Genomic DNA, 18,514 nt, shown 5'->3' with positions numbered 1-18,514 from the left:
TGTGAGTCCCATCCAGGAACCAACTCGTTGCTCCTGTCCGTATTGGGCAGCCCCTAGGCGGAGAGAACTATAGGCAGCAACAAGGAAGAGCAGATTGCCTGGCTAGGCAGTTACTATTATGTCCAGTTCTCAACGCATCTATTAGTGCTTGCAATAGGGAAATCTATTAACCTCTGCAAAGTCTGCCTTGGTTAAAAAAAAAGAAAATAGATAAAAATACACGGAATAAAATTTTTTAAAAAAATGCAGTGAGTGATATGTGTAAAAGGACAGGCCCAATACTTGTAATGGTGCCCTAGGATTACATCCCGCCAATGGATACATTGCATGTTATATATATGGCTCTCCGGAGACCTGGTTGCCTGAACGCTATGTACTGGTTTTCAGAAAATAAGCGACATTTACATTTGCTCAACAGTAATAAAGAGGACTGTACCTATTACTCCATTTCATTACTCCTTATAACGACTCCTTACAACTCCACCTATTACTCCATATACCGGTAATCCCTCCATATAACTGCTGTTACTACATATAACCTCTCCCAATACTTCTCCTTTCACATGTATAACCCTGTCATATAACTCCTCCTGTTACTCCATATACCCTCTCCTTATAACTCCATAGAACCTCTACCTATAAAACCTCATGTTTATTTTATAATCTTCTTGTGAGATTTTTAGAAGTCCTGTTTGGGAAATACTCAGAGCCAATCAGAATAAGACGGGCAGTAATACTTACAACAGAAAACAGAGAAATTTCACTTGCTCAGAAGTCCTGAGGCAAAGAAGGAAAGAGGAGAGAGGAGAGGTGAAAAGATAGAGAGAGACTGGAGAGACATCACTCACATCAGTTGTGCCCTGACTCATGGGTTATAGATATGAAGGAGAGGTACAATTAGTGGGTGTACTAGGAGAGGATATAGGGGGTTACAGGAGGAATATAATGGACTATTCAGCAAAGACACTGGTTACATAGAGAAGTTACAGTGTGCCCATACCGAACACACAAAGTGGAGGTATTTTGTGGGCAAAAACAATGGTCCTGAGCCTGCAGCCTCAATTCCCCACATGCCTCTGTAACTAGTTCATAATGAATGGATAGGTATGACTATAACTCCAAGTGTATGGATGGGTTACATTCTAATAAAGATACAGCCTGGTAAAGGGTACTTGTTAAGTGAAACAAAAGGAGACGTAATGTGGAGCAGAACGAGGACTACAGGAAATAATAGGAGGAGGTTTATGGAATAAGAGGATGGGTTATATAAAGTATTGTTTAGGGAAAATGACATTTAAAGAAATATGTAAAATATTATGATACAATGGGTCTGATGCAGAGTTGGCGGTAACACTACTAACCAATACAGACTGGTGTTCCCGCGCTCTGTATGGATTAAAAACCTGCCAGTTGCGTCACGGCCCTGCTAGTAGCGTGTCCTCATTGCTTCGCATCAGGGGCAGGCTGGGCTGGAGGGCTTCTGTCCCCACACTGGTCCCATAGTAGGATACCTTGGTCTGGGTGACTGAGCTACCTGCTGTTATTTTCCTTTAAAGTGATCCTAATAGGCTGCTGAGCAGTCTCACCCCCCCCCCACCCCCCCAGGCCAGCCCCTGCTTGATATGGTTTTTGCTTTTTCCAGTGGATTTCTAATGGGGATCAAGAAGAGCACCCTCCCCCTAACTGACACGCCCTTTCTCACCCCTGTTCTGCGAAAGTGTCAGAGGCTACAATACCAGCATTTGCATATATGCAAATTGTCTCTCTGGGCATGCATTGTGCAAATTTAAGCATTTTATGCTATGTAACCAAGTGTAGGTCCCACTCTGCATCAGCCCCAAGGTTATCAATCTGATGTACAAAGTCGTGATGTTTTGCCTGGAGTATTTTAAAGAGTAGCTCCAATGGAAAATGTTGCCTAATATAAATTATTAATACTCATTGTCACCTTACTTCCGATTCTTGAAATAAGACATTTGCCTGAATTTGCCTGTTGAGAACTCAGAAACACTCTGTGGCTCTCATTTGACTGACAGGTTGTGACCTTCAAAGGAAAAAACAGAGACAAATTCCCCCAGTTGTGACCTTCCTAAGCAACAAAAGAAACCACAGGACACAATTGGACAGAGCTGAATGTCTCCAGGGTTACAAACGTTGATAAGGAATGTCAGTTATGTCCAACCTAACAAATAGCATCAACAATGTGTTTTTGAGATTTCAACAGGCAATTTGATGCTGTGATTCTATTTCAATGACCATTATTCCAGTAAGTTGTAGCACCCAGCAGGATGATTTAAATTAGGCAGCATTGTAACTGAGTGGAATTATCCTTTAAGGGATGAAAATGAATAACAAAAGTAAAACTTGTTGAATAAAACAGTTTGAAACGATTGATTGTTTCAAACAGCTAATAAGGATTTGTTTAGCTCATTGAATGTGGGCTGAAATGCATGCAGGAACCTTTGGAATGACCCTTCCAATCATTGTCCCACAACCAGACTCAACAGGAATTCTAGTCCTTTTAAAATAACCCTGTTCCCTGTCACACTCATTTCTCATTTGAACAGAACATCAGTGGTTAAAATACAAACCAATAGATAAAACGCTATAAAAAGTAGCATTTGTGGAACACAAGCCTATAATAATATATAGTTATTTCATCTTTTACTATATAGGTGATTTAAGTTCTTGGAGACAGATTGGCATTTACTAATGATGAATACGTAGAAAAAGTTTTTAGAACAGATAAACAGAGATTATTAATGTATATTAGATAATTAATACTGTTATTACCAATCATCACAGGGACATAGGTGTCTAAAATGTTCTACGAATGTCATCTTTGTTCATTCTAACTAATATAAACAAATACACATGTATGCTACTGGAAGCAATCAATTGTTTAGTACCAGTACTATGTGTAGGATCCATTTCTAGTAAAAATAAAAAACTAAAACAAATCATGAAAGACAAAAAAAAAACAAAACAAGAAAAAGTTAGGACACAACTGACAGGAGACCTACGTGATCAGACGGGATCTTGACAACTTTGGCGAAGACTTGGCACTTCCAGTCCCTTTACTTGCTTTAGGCTCCTGGGTAAGATCCGTTTGTGAGCCGGACAGTGTCTTACATGGCTTAGAATGATCCACAGGATCATCAACCTGCTCCTTGTCGAATCCAGTTGGTGCGGTTATGACAACAGGAGATGGAGGCAAGGCCGAATTCCCGCCAAATGGGTTAAAGTTGGGGTCATCCCACTGGTTTGGATCAAAGTTATAGGAAGACTTGGAAAGAGGGACATCATCCACGCTTGTAGGGGTCTCCGCGTTCTTCTCCTGCCATCCAAGGCTTGTTGTCCTGTTGACATTATCTTTTTGTTTCTTGGATGGAAGTTTACTGACAGATTTCCTGATTTTCCTTGGGGGATCTTTGTGAACATTTTCAGATGTTTCCACTATAGACTCCACATTATTATTGTCTCTGTCAGAAGAAGCCACTCCAGAGGCACGCTCTGTCTGTAGGCCATTATTATTACTACATTGTTTTCCACCATTCTCCAAGCTTTCGCCATTCACTACTTTCTGTTGAGTGTCGTTGTCATCGATGTCACATGCTTGAAAGAGCGAATTATCTACAGTTGGAGCTTCTGGGGACTGAACCTGAGTTGTCTCTGGAAAGGGTTCTTGGCCATCACAGGCCAAAGTTTCGGTGACAGAAACATCAGAGCAAACATCAGACACAACAGGGACTCTGTCTAGAACCAAGTTATCAGTTGTCTTATTCTCTAATTTTGTCCCAAGGTCTTCCTCAGACGTCCCATTGCTATGTATGTTGTTGTTATCTGTCACAGATAGTTCGGAAAAACGTTTGGTGACATCTTTCTTTATGTCTGAAAACAAAACTAGAAGGAAAAAAAAAAATATGAAACAAAAATATCTACAGTTCCTACACAACACATAAACAATAAACACCTACAATACTCAAAATACATTAAGATTTAAGGAAAATAACAGGTATTATTGTTATATTTAAAGGAATTACAGACCTTGAAACAACCACCCCCTGTCCTTTGATAATTTCACCACAAGTATAGTATTTTGGTAGGAGTCCCGCCCCACAGGACCCTCATTGTTGGCTAACGGGGAAAAAAAATACACTCTTACAGAGAAGTGGGATCAGAACTTTCAAAGCTAAAAAGACTGGACTAAGTGTATAACTGAGTGTAGTGCATGTGGTAACTGACTGGACAGGAGGAGCTATGTCCATCCAATCATGCTCCTCATTCAGAACACACCTCCAATTCTAGCAGCTTGAATTCACAGGGTCTACATATACATACTTTCCACTATCTATCTTTTTCTATAAAACAAATTGCCTTACATAAAGATGCTACTACTGGCATTCTCAGATAATTATAAAAGTGGCCATACTTTGACAGAACTTGACAAAGTTCCTATTACATTTTAATCTACTCAGTTGAGTGTCACCTATACTCCTATTTGCCATTTCATGCTAAGGAATAGCCAACTACAGTGTCCTTCAATGGAATTATTGATAGAAAGTCTGTTTGGTGTAGGAAAAATCAAAACAGAACTGAAGCCCACCATTTTTTTGCAGAAAATATGAAAAAGTAATGTATTGCCTTAAATGTTTTTAAATGACATCGCTGTTTAGTCATAATATTATTTTGATCTCATTATACACTGCACAAAATCACCCTATTTAGCAAAGTATTAACATTTTAAGGGTTTAGCTTCATTTTAAGATGTTTGTTTTTTTCCATTGGCTTCAGGCAAATCCAATTGTTCTAACACGGGAGACTGGGGAAGATAAAGAGGATCTGGTAACACAAATAATGGGTATTCGGATTGTCGGTTTACCGGCATATTTAAACTTTATTAAAATTACTGTTAAAATGAGCAGTTTCTATAAATACACAGAGCAAACATTCATTTAGAATGGCTCTGGGCGAGCATTAGTGTGTAATTTCATTACAAATACATTGCTTTCATGTTAAGCCAATAAATGGGACTGTTAACTGTAATAACTATAATTATAGCAATTACAAATTAAATCTGTCATTAAATACCTTTAATCCTGCAAGTCGACCCAGGTAAGACCATGGGATTGATTTAAAGCAGAATACGAAAATGCCTATTTTGCATATGAGCAATTCCATGTCTCTATTTTTTAGCTGCTCAGATCTTACAGCTGCACCACCCCCACAAAGATGGTAGTGCAGCCCCCCTCCCATTCTAGCTGGAGACTGATATATGGAGCCAATTTCTAGAATGTAGTTTGTCAACTTATAACGGCGGCTGAGGGAAGCATGTGATTGGTCCCCTTGTTTTCACCCTACTAGACTTCAGCTGGGGCTCTAATGGGAGGAGTAACGAAAAAACAGATCTATGTAGTAACTCCTGGGGCTCCGCCTAGGGGCGTGGCCCTGCACAACCACCTTTTCCTAGGTGGTAGTGCAGATTTAAGATATATGCCACCTTAAATCTAGCTACTTGCCTTTAAACACTCCTGATCCTCCTCTCCCAAGCCTCAACATAAAATCAGAAGCAAGTTGTGCACATGTGCAGTCAGTCAATTCTACATTTTATGCTGTGGAAACGCACAGACACGCAAGTATATCAGGTCTATTGCAAGAAAAGTGCATCCTCCTTTATAACACCACCCATGTTTTTCAGATAGGTTTATATGGTACACTTCACTATAACACCACTTTTGCCCTGTGTTTTAAGATGACCTTATAAAAAAGGAGCATAGTACAGTACAATTCCCCAGCCTGGTCATTAAAAATTAAGTATTAGATTCTACAACTGGTTTTCTGCTCTTACTTTACACCCAATATTTTTACCGGGGAAATCTGATCACAGATCCATGTCAGTGACATGCTATGCCGGATGGGCAGTCAAAAAGCTTAATTGATTGGGTTGTCACTAAAAACATATTTTAATAGGGGGAAATGAGCAGAGTGAAGTCAGCCATTTATTGAGTGCAGGCTATCAATTCCCTAGGAACCAGTGAAAGTACCATGGCACGAAGTGATGTCACTAGTACCTAGTGAAGTAATAGCCTGCATACTCATGCATACAAACTCATAACACAAAATGGCTGCCTCCACTGTCTGTGTGACGCATTCACTTTAGAAGAGAAAGTTATTTTAGCTGCACAGAAAGCTCTTTCTCAGTGATTACTGGTGTGGAAACTTGTGGTTGGGCCCAACAGCCTGCTTTGTCTCCCTCAGCAAGGATTTCCCCTTTGTCCCTCCCATTTTGAAAGGCTTTATATTTAAGTCACGGAGTGAGACACAACCTACATTGTTCATACTTCCTTTGTGAAACGGTCTCCTGACCTCAGATTACCCTGAATCTCCCACACAATTTATATTCATTAGCCTCAACGGCTACATCAAGAACAAGGCAAAACAGCATAGAGTATATAAATATATATTTTCTACAAAATATATATATATAAAATAAATTGCCTTACTGCAGATTATCAGGACTGGATAACACAGTGTTGGTTCCCATCTAATGTCTAGAGATCTACTGACTAGTTATCAGGACTGGATCACCTAGGGTAGTTATACATTTGACAAGTTTGGCAGTGGAGGGGTTAAAGGAGGGAGACGCCAAGTGAGACTGCCATAGAAAAATGCCAGGAATCCTTTCAGTGGAGAATGTTCTTGACATTTATTTCCAGTGCAGGCTGGTATGTACATTTGAGAACATTTATATAATATAAAAACTAAACAAGACCAAAATAGGCCCAGCAAATAAAAGTGTATAATCCTTGACAGAATCTTCTGCACAACAGCACACAAACCCCCATTATGGGGTGGGACCTGTTGCATTTTGTGAGGTAAAAGTAATGGAGGCATTGGAGTTGTAAGGAGTACTGTGAATTATAGGAAGAGTAACAGAAGGACTTATATGGTGTAATAAACAGACGGCCATTATATGTATGTATATTATGTGTACACATTGCAGCTTTAAGACAGAATGGAGACTCATTTTGCAGAGTGTGGGATATATTTAGGATTCCTCAGATCCTGTGAGTCATTCACCCACATACTGTATGGCTGAATCACAAACCAAGGAAAACAAGCGGTTACAGAGCATGAAGCCTAGCGATGAGCAGATCAGTCACACGACACAGCATCTACATTATGGGAGAATGAATGATGTCAATGCTACAAAGATACTCATTATCAATATATGCACTGATAACCATTATAAAGCACAGCATGATTATTGTAACTGTTTATAATGCAGTAAGAGCCTTCTTATAACAAATAAGTAATGGCATGCTCAGACCTTCCTAGCATAGATACAGTGAGAGATACAGAGCCATAAATCCAAAATGCAGCTTCCATTTATCTGGCTAGATTTCCTTCTGCGCCTAATGTATGCAATGTTTTAATATATTCCAAGCACAGAACAGGCCACCAATTCATATCTTGCACTCATGAGCTCTAATGAGATTGAACCAGACTGTCTGCTAGGTGGATTTACAGATCTGCCTCTATAGTTCTATCCACACTAGAGAGCTAGCTGTTCTGATTTATAGTGAGGCATTCTTAGGAGAACCTGGATCACTATAACTGTAATAGATATATATTATAGATATTCAGTATTACTGTAAGATATAGTGACATTACTGCATAGATACTTTGTAAAACACAGAAATATTTGTGACTGAAGATAAGAACCATGTTTAGATACAGCGCTATTATGCTGACACAGTGTGCACTACCACTGCCTGCATGGACTCTCACATACGCACAATCATAAAGAGAATTCTAGGTTTGGTTAAATCAGCCCTAGCAGAGATGAATTCATTACGCAGTGACTGCAGTTCTCTACCGGAACGTGCAGCTGTGATATTACACTGCTGGTTACCTCGAGCTGGCTCTTTCACGGGTGATGAGATCGGAGTATCTGCTTCAGGTGTGTCAAAGTTGCCCTCCGAGTCTGATCTGTGGAAGACAATAAACCTGTTCTGTTAGATTCCTGTCATTGTTCCTAATGAAATAAGCACACTATAGCTAGATTAGCTAACACAGACCAGATCCTCACAAGCCATGAGGAAAAGCAAATGGCTGACAACAGGGTTTACATCACGGTCAGCGCTCTCCTCATATACAAATATACCCATCTGTTTTGCTTAGCCCACTGTGACACTCCAGATGTTGTGAAACTACAAGTCCCAGCATGCTTTGCTAATATGTAGCAGCTTATTGCTGGAACTTGTAGTTTCACAACACCTGGGGGTAAATGTATTAAGCTCCGGGTTCTTCAACATCCGCGAGTTCGGCCTCTTCAGCGCTTAAATTTAAAGCGGCGCTGTCTTGTAAAGGGAAACTTCCCTTTACAAGGCAGCGCCGCTTTAAATTTAAGCGCTGAAGACGCCGAACTCGCGGATGTTGAAGAACCCGGAGCTTAATACATTTACCCCCTGGAGTTTCACAGGTTAGACAACACTGGCTTAGCCTGTCAGTGGCTTTAGGTGGGAAAAGCAAGACTGGAATAAAAGAATTGGTGAGACGCATTCACTTAGGATAGGATACAATGCCTGCGTGTATGAGCCATGCAGACTAATATCACCATAGAAGAATGGCATATGCCAAGTCATCTTACAGAGGGAAATTCAATTGGTGGAGATGTGCCGCCAGACATAACCACGATGGCTGGCTGCGCATATTGCTGACAATACGGTACAGAATCTCTGCTCACTTTTTCCTCGCATCCCTGGAAAATAAGTTGAGATTTGAGAAACAAAAAGTTCAGCAGCGATATGTCTTTGCGGACTGTTCTGGAGACATCACGGTACCTGACGCAGAATTGTAATTCCCCCTTAATGTGATAATGTTTATTGTAAGCCGACTGATTTTCACGTAGGACCACTGGGAACTCTCTCAGCCCTGGGAAAAGTCATAATTGTAGTACTGAAATGTTGACCGGTCTACTGAAACCTCAATACCTTATAAGAACACCTGTGATGTGCCATCCTTCCCTATAATGTATGTTCAGTGTTAATTCATTCATTGTGACAGGAACTCATTGAATACAGAGTGGTCAAATAAACAAACATCTCACATATTAATGTGAACTGGTCACTAGCACGGGGTGAAAGCCGCCGTTTTGTAGGTGTTACCAATATTCATGAGACTATGATGAATATTCACTTCACTATTACCCTGTGGTAACATAAAGGCTTAGGCTGAACTTTGGGTCAGCTAACAAAATGGCTACCTCCACTGTGTTAAGATGACGGATCCACTATAAACAATATGTTTCTAGTAATACAACATTGTAACAATAACATTCAAATCAGCCATGGAAAATAAGTAAGGGCTCATGTTCACAAGATATTATTCTTTCTTCAATCTTGCATCTTAGACTGAGTGCACAACGAGAAGAGTGGCAATCAATTTTAAGGACCAATCATCCCTTTGGTGATGTCCCGCTTAAGTTTCAACGGCCGTGCAGTGTAAACCAGACATTGCGCTAAAACTAAATAAACTGACAGATTTTCATTACTTGACTACAGGGAGAAATGGCTGTTAGGGCTATATAAATTCACAGCTTCATGTGGGCTAAGTTCAGATCACAAAAAAATGGAAGAAACACCGTCTGTGTAAATGAGCCTCTAGCATCAAGAAAGTGGTAACTGCATAAAGAAAGAGAATGACCAGAAAACTAATTTATTAGTCTGCTGTAAGTTTATTTGTTCATTCACAGTTCCTTGAGGATATACCAGTGATCTGAAAGAAATTACTCTGAGGTAACACAGTAATATCCTGTGGATTAGCATGGTATGTGCACCCAAGCATGGCTGATATGGCCATTACAGCTCTTGTATTGCAGCTGTTGTTTGCCTTAGCCCCACAAAACCCTTTCAGAGGTCAGCAGGTGACTTAACCAAATGACCTGACCCACCCTTGGAGACTGACATAAGTGCACAAGTGTCACTTGGCTTCATTACTCTGCTCTTACTGAGCACATCTTTTCCAGTATAGCGGCATCCTAATGCAATGCAGTACATATAGGGCTTATATAGGGGAATTCAATTCCCCCCCAAAGTAGTGGAGCGTTAAACCTATTGCTCAGGGAGCTGCAAGCAAAAAAGCCGGCGTTGAATCTACCATAATAACAGTATTTAAGCACACCGTTACCGTAATAACGGTAATAGTGCGCTGGCTGCAGTACTTTTTACAGTAACGCGGCCAATTGAATTCCCCCATGGTATCGTGGGGAGAAATTAATAAATACAAATGTTTAGACAGCGTTAATGCACCAGTGCAATAAATAGTGGTTTTTTTCTAATATAAATAAAAACCATCTTCATAATCAAGAAACCAAGCTTAAAGTCCAAATGAATATATACAGTTGTAATCAAAAGTTTGGGCACCCCTGGGCAAATTGGGTGCTTCACTGAATATATCAGAGAAAAGAAGTTAACACAATCTATGCAGGGTGTAAACTTAAATATGACATATTTCTGCTATCAGGCCTGCTATTTGCTTATTGAATCTCACATATTCAGTGAAAGATCATTTAATGTGGCAACTGCAAGAGTTTGGGCACCCTGTCAGTCAGCTCATTTGGCAGAATTCACAGCTTCCAAGCAATTCTTGAAGCCAGCAATCATCAACATTTATTTATATAGCGCCAGCAAATTCCGTAGCGCTTTACAATGCAATTTATTTATTATTCTATAGCTATGTTTGGATTCTCACTTTATGAATTTTGCCCACCCTTCTAGCTCAGAAATATTATATACTTGATAGCTTATTTGTACACTGAAATGTAAAGTTGATATTTGTGTGCTACATGAAAAAACAGTCTATATTTAACTTATGTGCAAAACAAAATACTAATTTGCACCCCTTGCATTGTAAAATGGTTTTGACCAGGAGACTGAAATAAGAAGTTTCTCAAGATCCTTAATGAATCAGGCCCATTGAGCTCAAACAGCAACAATGGCACAGTATTTTTTATTTTTTTTTAAATTCAGCAAATAAAACAAAGGAAAGACAGAACGTAATGTTCCCTATTTTATTCCAGCTAAGGGGATTCCTACATCTGTTAGTACATTTTCTTCCCACTGTATCGCAATGATATTTACAGCCCAAGATGAAGCGCCCACACACAGTGTCAGTCTAAAGATCGTTCTGTCATTCACCACTTGCGCACGTTGCTCCACCATCACATCAGAACTGTAGACTGCCTCAACTCTCAATAAATGCCAATGGGTGGAACAACTTTTGTCCAGAAATAAACGAACGACAGAGCACACTACTTCTTTCGCCAACCCATTCAGTGCGGTCGCCATTTTAGACTGAAGCTCTGTGAACGCTTCAGCTGTCACTGTGAATATGACAGTGATCTAGTGGCGGCCTAAACAAATAATTTAATTCTGAGTTACGCAATAGATGTAGGACTCCCCTTAGCGGGAATAAAATAGGGACCTAACTTTCTAACTTCTCCTTGTAGTAAATGTGCAGAAATATGACAAGTTTAAGCTCACAGCCTGCAGATGTTGAGTTTACACCTAGAGACTCAGTGAAGCATGCAATTTGACCAGGGGTGCTCCAACTTTTGCATACAACTCTATGTACATACACAAAACTCAGAGCCATGAACGGTATAACATATCTGCTCACTGGAGGCAGCCATTTTGTGGGATGAACCAAAAGTCAAAAGGATGCAGCCTATCATAGCCTAGGGAACCTGTGACATCACTGGGGCATAAAGAGCCTCACAAAATATAAGCTACCTGCTTATGAATAGTGGCCCAAACCACAGACTGGCTGCCCCCAATCAGTATATAAGCCAGGCAAACCTTCATATTCTTACTGCTACAGGAAAATGTAGGTGATTTTGGTTAGGAAATGGGTGCAGCATCTATGGTCTATTTTACCATAGAGCCGTTAGCAGCAACTGACATTTCCTTCCTATATCTGTGTCAGCATCTAGCAAACCCTGCTGCATACTATGTACTTATGTCAGCCTGCCATGTTCCTCTTTTACTTACAACAATGTGAAACATGCTGGTGTTATATTAAAAAAAATAACGTATAACAATAGTACTGGTGTTCAACTATAGCTAGGAAATATGGACATTTTATTAGATTACATCATATAAACAGTCAGCATCGTGCTCTGCCATCAGCATACAGCACTGCAGGCTCAGTATCAGCAGAGGATGTTGCATTATACAGTATATAATATATAGTATATATATCCTCAGTCAGTCAGTGCAGCACCACGCACGTCATCTGAGCAGCACACACACATACAGAGGGGGGCACTCACCCCGATTCCTGGGACTGTTCCTCCTCATCCTCCGCTCCCTCTCCTCCACCTCCTCTCACCGCTGACCACGTCCATTTTGCCCACTGAACGGGTGACAGCATCTGCCAGGGACTGAATGCCATCCTGTGCTGTGGGCACCTTATTACCGCTCTCCAGATACGCTGCCAAGCTCAGACCCCGTCACTCACAGCTGCTCACTGCTGGAGCTCATACTAGACAGCCCAGGTGCCAGGTCAGGACGGTGCCCCCCTCCTCTTAGACAGCCCAGGTGCCAGGTCAGAACGGTGCCCCCCTTCTCTTAGACAGCCCAGGTGCCAGGTCAGTACGGTGCCCCCCTCCTCTTAGACAGCCCAGGTGCCAGGTCAGAACGGTGCCCCCTCCTCTTAGACAGCCCAGGTGCCAGGTCAGGACGGTGCCCCCCTCCTCTTAGACAGCCCAGGTGCCAGGTCAGAACGGTGCCCCCTCCTCTTAGACAGCCCAGGTGCCAGGTCTGAACGGTGCCCCCCTCCTCTTAGACAGCCCAGGTGCCAGGTCAGAACGGTGCCCCCCTCTCCTCTGATCCTGAGAGCCCCGGGAGAATGCAGGAGGATGCCTCTCCCCGATGTTGGCTGTGTAGCTGGGAATCAGCTGTCTGGCATGTCTGTGCTGCTCTCCCTCCCCCTAACAGACTGTACTACTGCACATAGCAGGGAGGATCAAAGCCCACGCAGATCTGTATAGCCAAATTCAAAGTCTCTAGCAGGTTCCCCATCCTCCTGGTGATTGGCAGTGCCCCCAATATCATCAGTGACCCATCTCTGTGCCATCCCTGTGGTATATAGGTGACTATTGATTATTTACATCCATAACTAGCATTCAACAGGTTTAATTGCTGCATTAAAATCTGGTCCTATAATATATATATTGCACTACTCCAGTTACATACAAAAGATCTCCTGAATTTATGTTTTTTTTAACCCTTCATGTTTAGCCTATAATTAACAACAAATTAGTTGCACAAGCCATCCACCTCCTCTCTGGTATGTACTATTAAATCACAGGGAGGGGAATCCAACGCCCACTTAGAGCTGATGGTGAATAGATTTATCAATGTTTAGGTTTTTGTTTCCCTCCACCCCTCCCCGGTTGTTTAATGGTTCAGTCTGAAATTGTAGGGGAATTAGCAGAACAAAAAAAAGTAATAGGAAACCTGCAAAGTAAGGTCCATGTACAGCTGTTCAGGGCAGAGCTTCCTGCTCACAGCTCCTGGCCACAGGCTGGGGAAGTGCACCCAGCTGCAGTTCCCTTTTAAGACTTTCAGTGCAGACACTTATGTGTTTTGTGCAGTTATTTTGGTGGAGACTTTGAAACTCGTGTTATTTCCGTTGTTTCTATAACACAATAGAATGAAAAAGAAACCACAGCACTGGAAATGGAACCGTGGGTTGTACACTGGACCGTTGTGATTACAATAGACAGAAAAGTCTAAAGTGCATAGAAGACAGATTCTGAAGATATACATTATATATTGTACAGATTGAGTAAAACAAAGAGTGTGTTTAGATTTCATTATAGATGAGGGGAGAATTCAATACTGTACACCTGCCAACTTGACTCCTCTTCACAGGGTGATAAATTGTATGTGTCTGGTTTTTCCACTTCTTTTCAGATTGCAAAAACCTGGTAAGGCCAGTGGTCTGTTTAGGGGGAGATATCTGGTGCAGAGAATTCCCCTAGCCGCAGTGTTACAGAGTCAAGTGCTACCACCAGATCTATGGCCCAATCAGAGTGGCTTCTGCGGGATGAATAAATGAAACACTGTAGGGGATGTAGATACTACGCTAGTAGCTGCAAAGGGGTTAGGAGGGTACCGGGCTAAAGTTTAACTTTTTCATCCTACCAACAGGTTGGTTTACACGTAGACATCCTTATGTACTAACTTGGCACACTTTTTACCTCCAGTGATAAGAAAACAGATGTAGAAAGCAAAACAGTGCTTTATTGTACAAAATACACACTACCGAGTTCATTTCTCTCTAGGATCCTATTACACAACTATATATAATTATATGCATATAATCACAATTTTACCGGAGCCAGCATCCAGATACTTAGCAACCTTATTAATCTCTCTACCAGCATGGTAGGGAAAAGCACAATGTCTTCCTGCTTTTTAAGGTGCACAAAGTCAAAAGCTACAGAGGGGAAAATCCCACTACTAATAGTAACCATAGCTATAAGTCGTTACTTTCCCAAGTAGAAGACTCCTCCTGTTGGTGTGCTGATGCCTCCTTTAATTTCTGGCCTGGTTCCCATGGTGGTGTGGCTTCAGCAGGAAGGTCCTTAGACCTCACTCACTGGATAGCCCTTGCTTATCGAAGTGGCTGTCACCTAGCCTTCGTTCCTCACATAGCTGCAGGCACCCTGCAGTGTTTGGCATCCAGTAGTCTAGCTGGACATGGTGTTAAACATAACCAGACAAAACAGCATTCCTCAAATTTAACCTATTACATTATTTTTAGGTCAATTCATCCTCTAGGCCAACCGGTGCTTCAAGTACAATATGGCAGAGAAAGTCCCAGAAAAGTTTTACGCCAGCAGAGGAGGTTTACCGTGAAATTGCTATGTATTATTGAAGCAACGCAGCAGATATCTCAGATATCTGCTGCTTTGCATTTCCAATCATTTTTCTGAGCACTCCCCATAACAGTGTATGGGAAGTGCTCAGAACCGCTATGTATGAAAGTCTGCTTAGAGAATTTTTTCTCTTTTTCTACATGTTAATGTACGCCATCACAAGCTGGCGCCATCTGAAGCTGGCGTACATTACCATATCTGAAAACTTTCGCAGCTGAAGAGCAGAGCTGGACAGCGCATGTGTGGAGGGATCATGTGATCATGTGCGGAATCAGTGGCGCTATATAAATAAATGTTGATGATGATGATATCTAACTCAGGCCAGGCACTGCTTGAAGCAGCTGCCTAGGGATTTGGGGGTGGCGGGTGCCACTGAGGCTGCAAAAAACAATGTTTGTGCCTCCGGCCCAGCACCTGAAGGAGATATGGAAAGCTGCAGGTCCAATGGCTACACTGACAGAGCAGCAGGGGTGAACCACCCTACTGCACTGTCTCTCAGTCTCAACATCATGTGACTGCTATAGTAGCAATGTACACTGGAGGCGCTGTGGAGGCGGACTCTTGCAAATGTTCCTGTGTAGCTGACAGCACTGGAGGAGAACTATGTAATAAGAAGGAAAAATGTGGGACACTGATGAAAAGAAGGGCACGTGTGAGGTGGCATATGTGAAAAAAACTGGTGGGCGGAAGGCATGTGTGAGTAGATCTAGTAGGCAAAGGGTGATATGGGAGAGAAAAGCTAGTGGGCAGGGGGTGGCATGTGAGGGAAAAGCTGATGGGCAGGGGGTGGCATGTGAGGGAAAAGCTGGTGGGCTAAGGGGCATGTCAGTGTGTATCAGGTATGTTACCTGTCTATAGTGATCAGTGGGTACCAGGTGTGTGACTTGTGTAAAGTGATAAGTGTGTATCAGGTGTGTCATATCAGTATGTGCTTTGTATAGTGACCAGTGTGTACCAAGTGTGTGTTGTCGGTATGATGTGTATAGTGATCAGGTGTGTAATGTGAGGTTGACCTGCGTCTGTTGCTGGCTTATTGCAACAAGTTTTGTTTTTGCTTTGTTCGAAAAGCTAACATTTGAAACCCCCCCTCGGAAGTCCTGCATTTGCTTCTGGGCAGCAGTGGAGCCTGGTCAGCATTCTGCAGCAGACATCAGTGCATCTGGACTGCTGCCAGCCAGGATAAGGAGGTGAGAGTTACTATTTCTATTTACAAAAGTCAAGTGTGTGAAGGAATGGGAAGTGGGTATTGGACGGAGGAGGTGCGGGAGGCTGAAGCTTTGCCTAGGGCTTCCAGAAACCCTTATCTAAATCAGATATAATTCTCACTAGTTACATATTTTAAGGGTTATCTTCCATTCTTGGAATTCCCCTCTTTGAAATCTTTATCTTGCCCCTGCAGCTAATTCATTCAGTCCCAGTTATTGCAGGTAGAAATGGTGGGAAAAGCTGTAGCATCACACTGTGAAATGTGGTCAGTATGCAAATAAGGGCTTGGCTTGGAATTCAATGGATTTTGGTAGCATTTGTGAGTTGAACATAAAGGGGATCATTTCGAGTTGAAGGCACTTGAGTCCAAAAATGCAGGTGTAAAATGCATGTAACAAAAATTGGTGCATTTACATGTTTATTTTCAGCTGCACATATTGTATAGTACGTTCAATTGAAAATGGACATGTACATTCATCCACATGAATATAATCTTACATTCGCAAGAAACCCTTCAGCATTAATTTAATGATGATTAATGTCGTCTTAATGAATTAAAGATTATATATTTTTTAAATGTGCCCCTCCCCCCAAATAAATAAATAAATAAAAATGATCTAAGCTCCAGCGCTCAGTATTGTGGGGGGGGGGGGGGGGGGGGGGGTTGATAACAGCTTTAGGTTCCCATGCAAAAGCCACAATCAGCACCAGTCTACCACTCACAGGCTGGGCTAGTCACACTGTCATAATGTGATACAGCCCCAGACTGAAAGCACTGGAGCTCCTCCCAACACCCCTGTGCTGTGGGTGGTGCGCTAACGGTTTTTGATAGTGACAAAATAGCATTATGTGACTGGCACTACTGGTGCCAGCGAGCCCTGGCATCCATAAACTGCTTGGGTATGCTAGAGCTTGTATAACTACATGTCTTTGAATTCAGGGCCCTCTGGGATCTGTAGTGCCACATAAAGAAATATTGTTAAAAAAATCCTTTATTTAAATAAAGACTATCCCAATCCTCTTTCACCAATTTATTAATCACCTGCTTCCACTGTGTTTATCATTATCATCATCATCATTTATTTATATAGCGCCACTAATTCTGCAGCGTTTATCGTCTTTCTTACAGCTGTTAATCCACAGGGAAGAAATAAAACAAGCACGACACTCAACTGCTCCTTGCAGAGCCAGGAGGTCTGCCAGCAACTAATTAATACACAGTGACTTTGCTTTGATTGGGCAGAGCGTGATAAAGCTGCTCTGATTGGTTAGTTGCAGCAATGAGGTTCAATGATACATTTATTAGTCTACTTATTAGTCTACCCAAACAAGTCTCAATTTAAAGGACTGTCCTGCTGCTCTGACTGCCGGGAAGTTGGGAGGCATGCCGCAAGTTGGAAGCCATGTGCAGCTGCCATTTGTGCATGTAAAGTCTTTTTAGGGGAGGGGTCTTGGAGGTTGTCAAGTGCTTCAGAAATATCTCATTGTCCACGTGGGACACTATTGCATATTATCATGATACATGGAATCTAAGACCCCTTGTTGGCATTAGTGGAGCCTTTACCAGCTGGACACCAGATGGGGAGACGGCCCCTATATCCACATCGAGCCGAATAAGATGAGTACTGCTAATGGCAGTTCAGCCCAGGGGTAGTACGAAATGGTTACCCAGGAGACCTTAGCTTGGGAAATAGCACAGGTATAAGAATTCGGTATGATGAGAGTGGGGTACTGGCCACGTTCAATAGAAATTAAGCACACTTGTTAGCCCTTCTCATCTTCCTCTGATAATTTCTTAAATGTTGCCATGTGACATTATTATATTGTTACGGAGGCTCATCCTAAAGACTTTGGGGTACCAAGTGACACTTTTAGCCACGGTGACAAATGTCAACTGCTCATACTCCAAATACTGGCCCAAGAAGTGTTTCAGAACATGAGAAATCCCCCGGTTATAACTGTAACAGCATAACTGCTAAAAGCGAAGGGATCTCTTAATGGAGCCTAGTCAGTTGTGTTTCTTTTATTTTCTGAACAAAGATTCCAGCTATACCAGCTCAGACCTTGGTGAGACAATATAGAAGCTGGTTTAGGGGAGTATTCAATTAAAGTATTTTTTAAAAATGCCTCTATGTGTGTTTTACTTACATATTTCTCTGGTGCGCTGTCGGTTCCAGGGGGCTCTGGGTGACAGAGTATGCTGACTCTTGGTGCTTGTAGAACTACAAGCACCAGCATGCCCAACCAACTCATGGAGGCCGGGGCATGCAGGCAATTGTAGTGCATCACAAACAAAATTATTATTTTTATCTATTTTTGACATATTACCTCAAACACACTGCACCAGCGGTGTGGCAA

The 18,514-nt window shown here is 41.8% G+C and overlaps 1 protein-coding gene and 1 long non-coding RNA gene across 5 annotated transcripts in view; one reads left to right on the top strand and one right to left on the bottom strand.

The window, feature by feature from the left end:
- TACC1 (transforming acidic coiled-coil containing protein 1) overlaps positions 1-18,514 on the bottom strand; it is an 88,721-nt gene that overhangs the window by 34,177 nt on the left and 36,030 nt on the right. The window contains exons 1-4 of one of the 4 annotated variants that reach the window (XM_075207005.1): positions 12,335-13,221; positions 7,916-7,992; positions 3,024-3,903; positions 742-777 (exon numbers count right to left, since the gene is read on the bottom strand). In XM_075207005.1, the coding sequence (XP_075063106.1) occupies positions 742-777; positions 3,024-3,903; positions 7,916-7,992; positions 12,335-12,456 (1,115 nt within the window). In that variant the 5' untranslated portion in view covers positions 12,457-13,221. Of the gene's footprint in view, positions 1-741; positions 778-3,023; positions 3,904-7,915; positions 7,993-12,334; positions 13,222-18,514 lie in introns of those variants that run through there. The other 3 variants (XM_075207008.1, XM_075207007.1, XM_075207006.1) reach the window with 3 other exon arrangements.
- On the top strand, positions 15,503-17,775 carry LOC142151418 (uncharacterized). Its single transcript, XR_012691191.1, has 3 exons — positions 15,503-15,555; positions 16,019-16,137; positions 17,286-17,775. It is a non-coding gene; the product is annotated as an uncharacterized LOC142151418 (long non-coding RNA).

Source organism: Mixophyes fleayi, chromosome 4 (genome assembly GCF_038048845.1).
Source record: "Mixophyes fleayi isolate aMixFle1 chromosome 4, aMixFle1.hap1, whole genome shotgun sequence".
Lineage (NCBI taxonomy): Eukaryota > Metazoa > Chordata > Amphibia > Anura > Limnodynastidae > Mixophyes > Mixophyes fleayi.
Note: the sequence above shows the minus strand (reverse complement) of the source record. Positions and strands in the feature narration are given on the sequence as shown.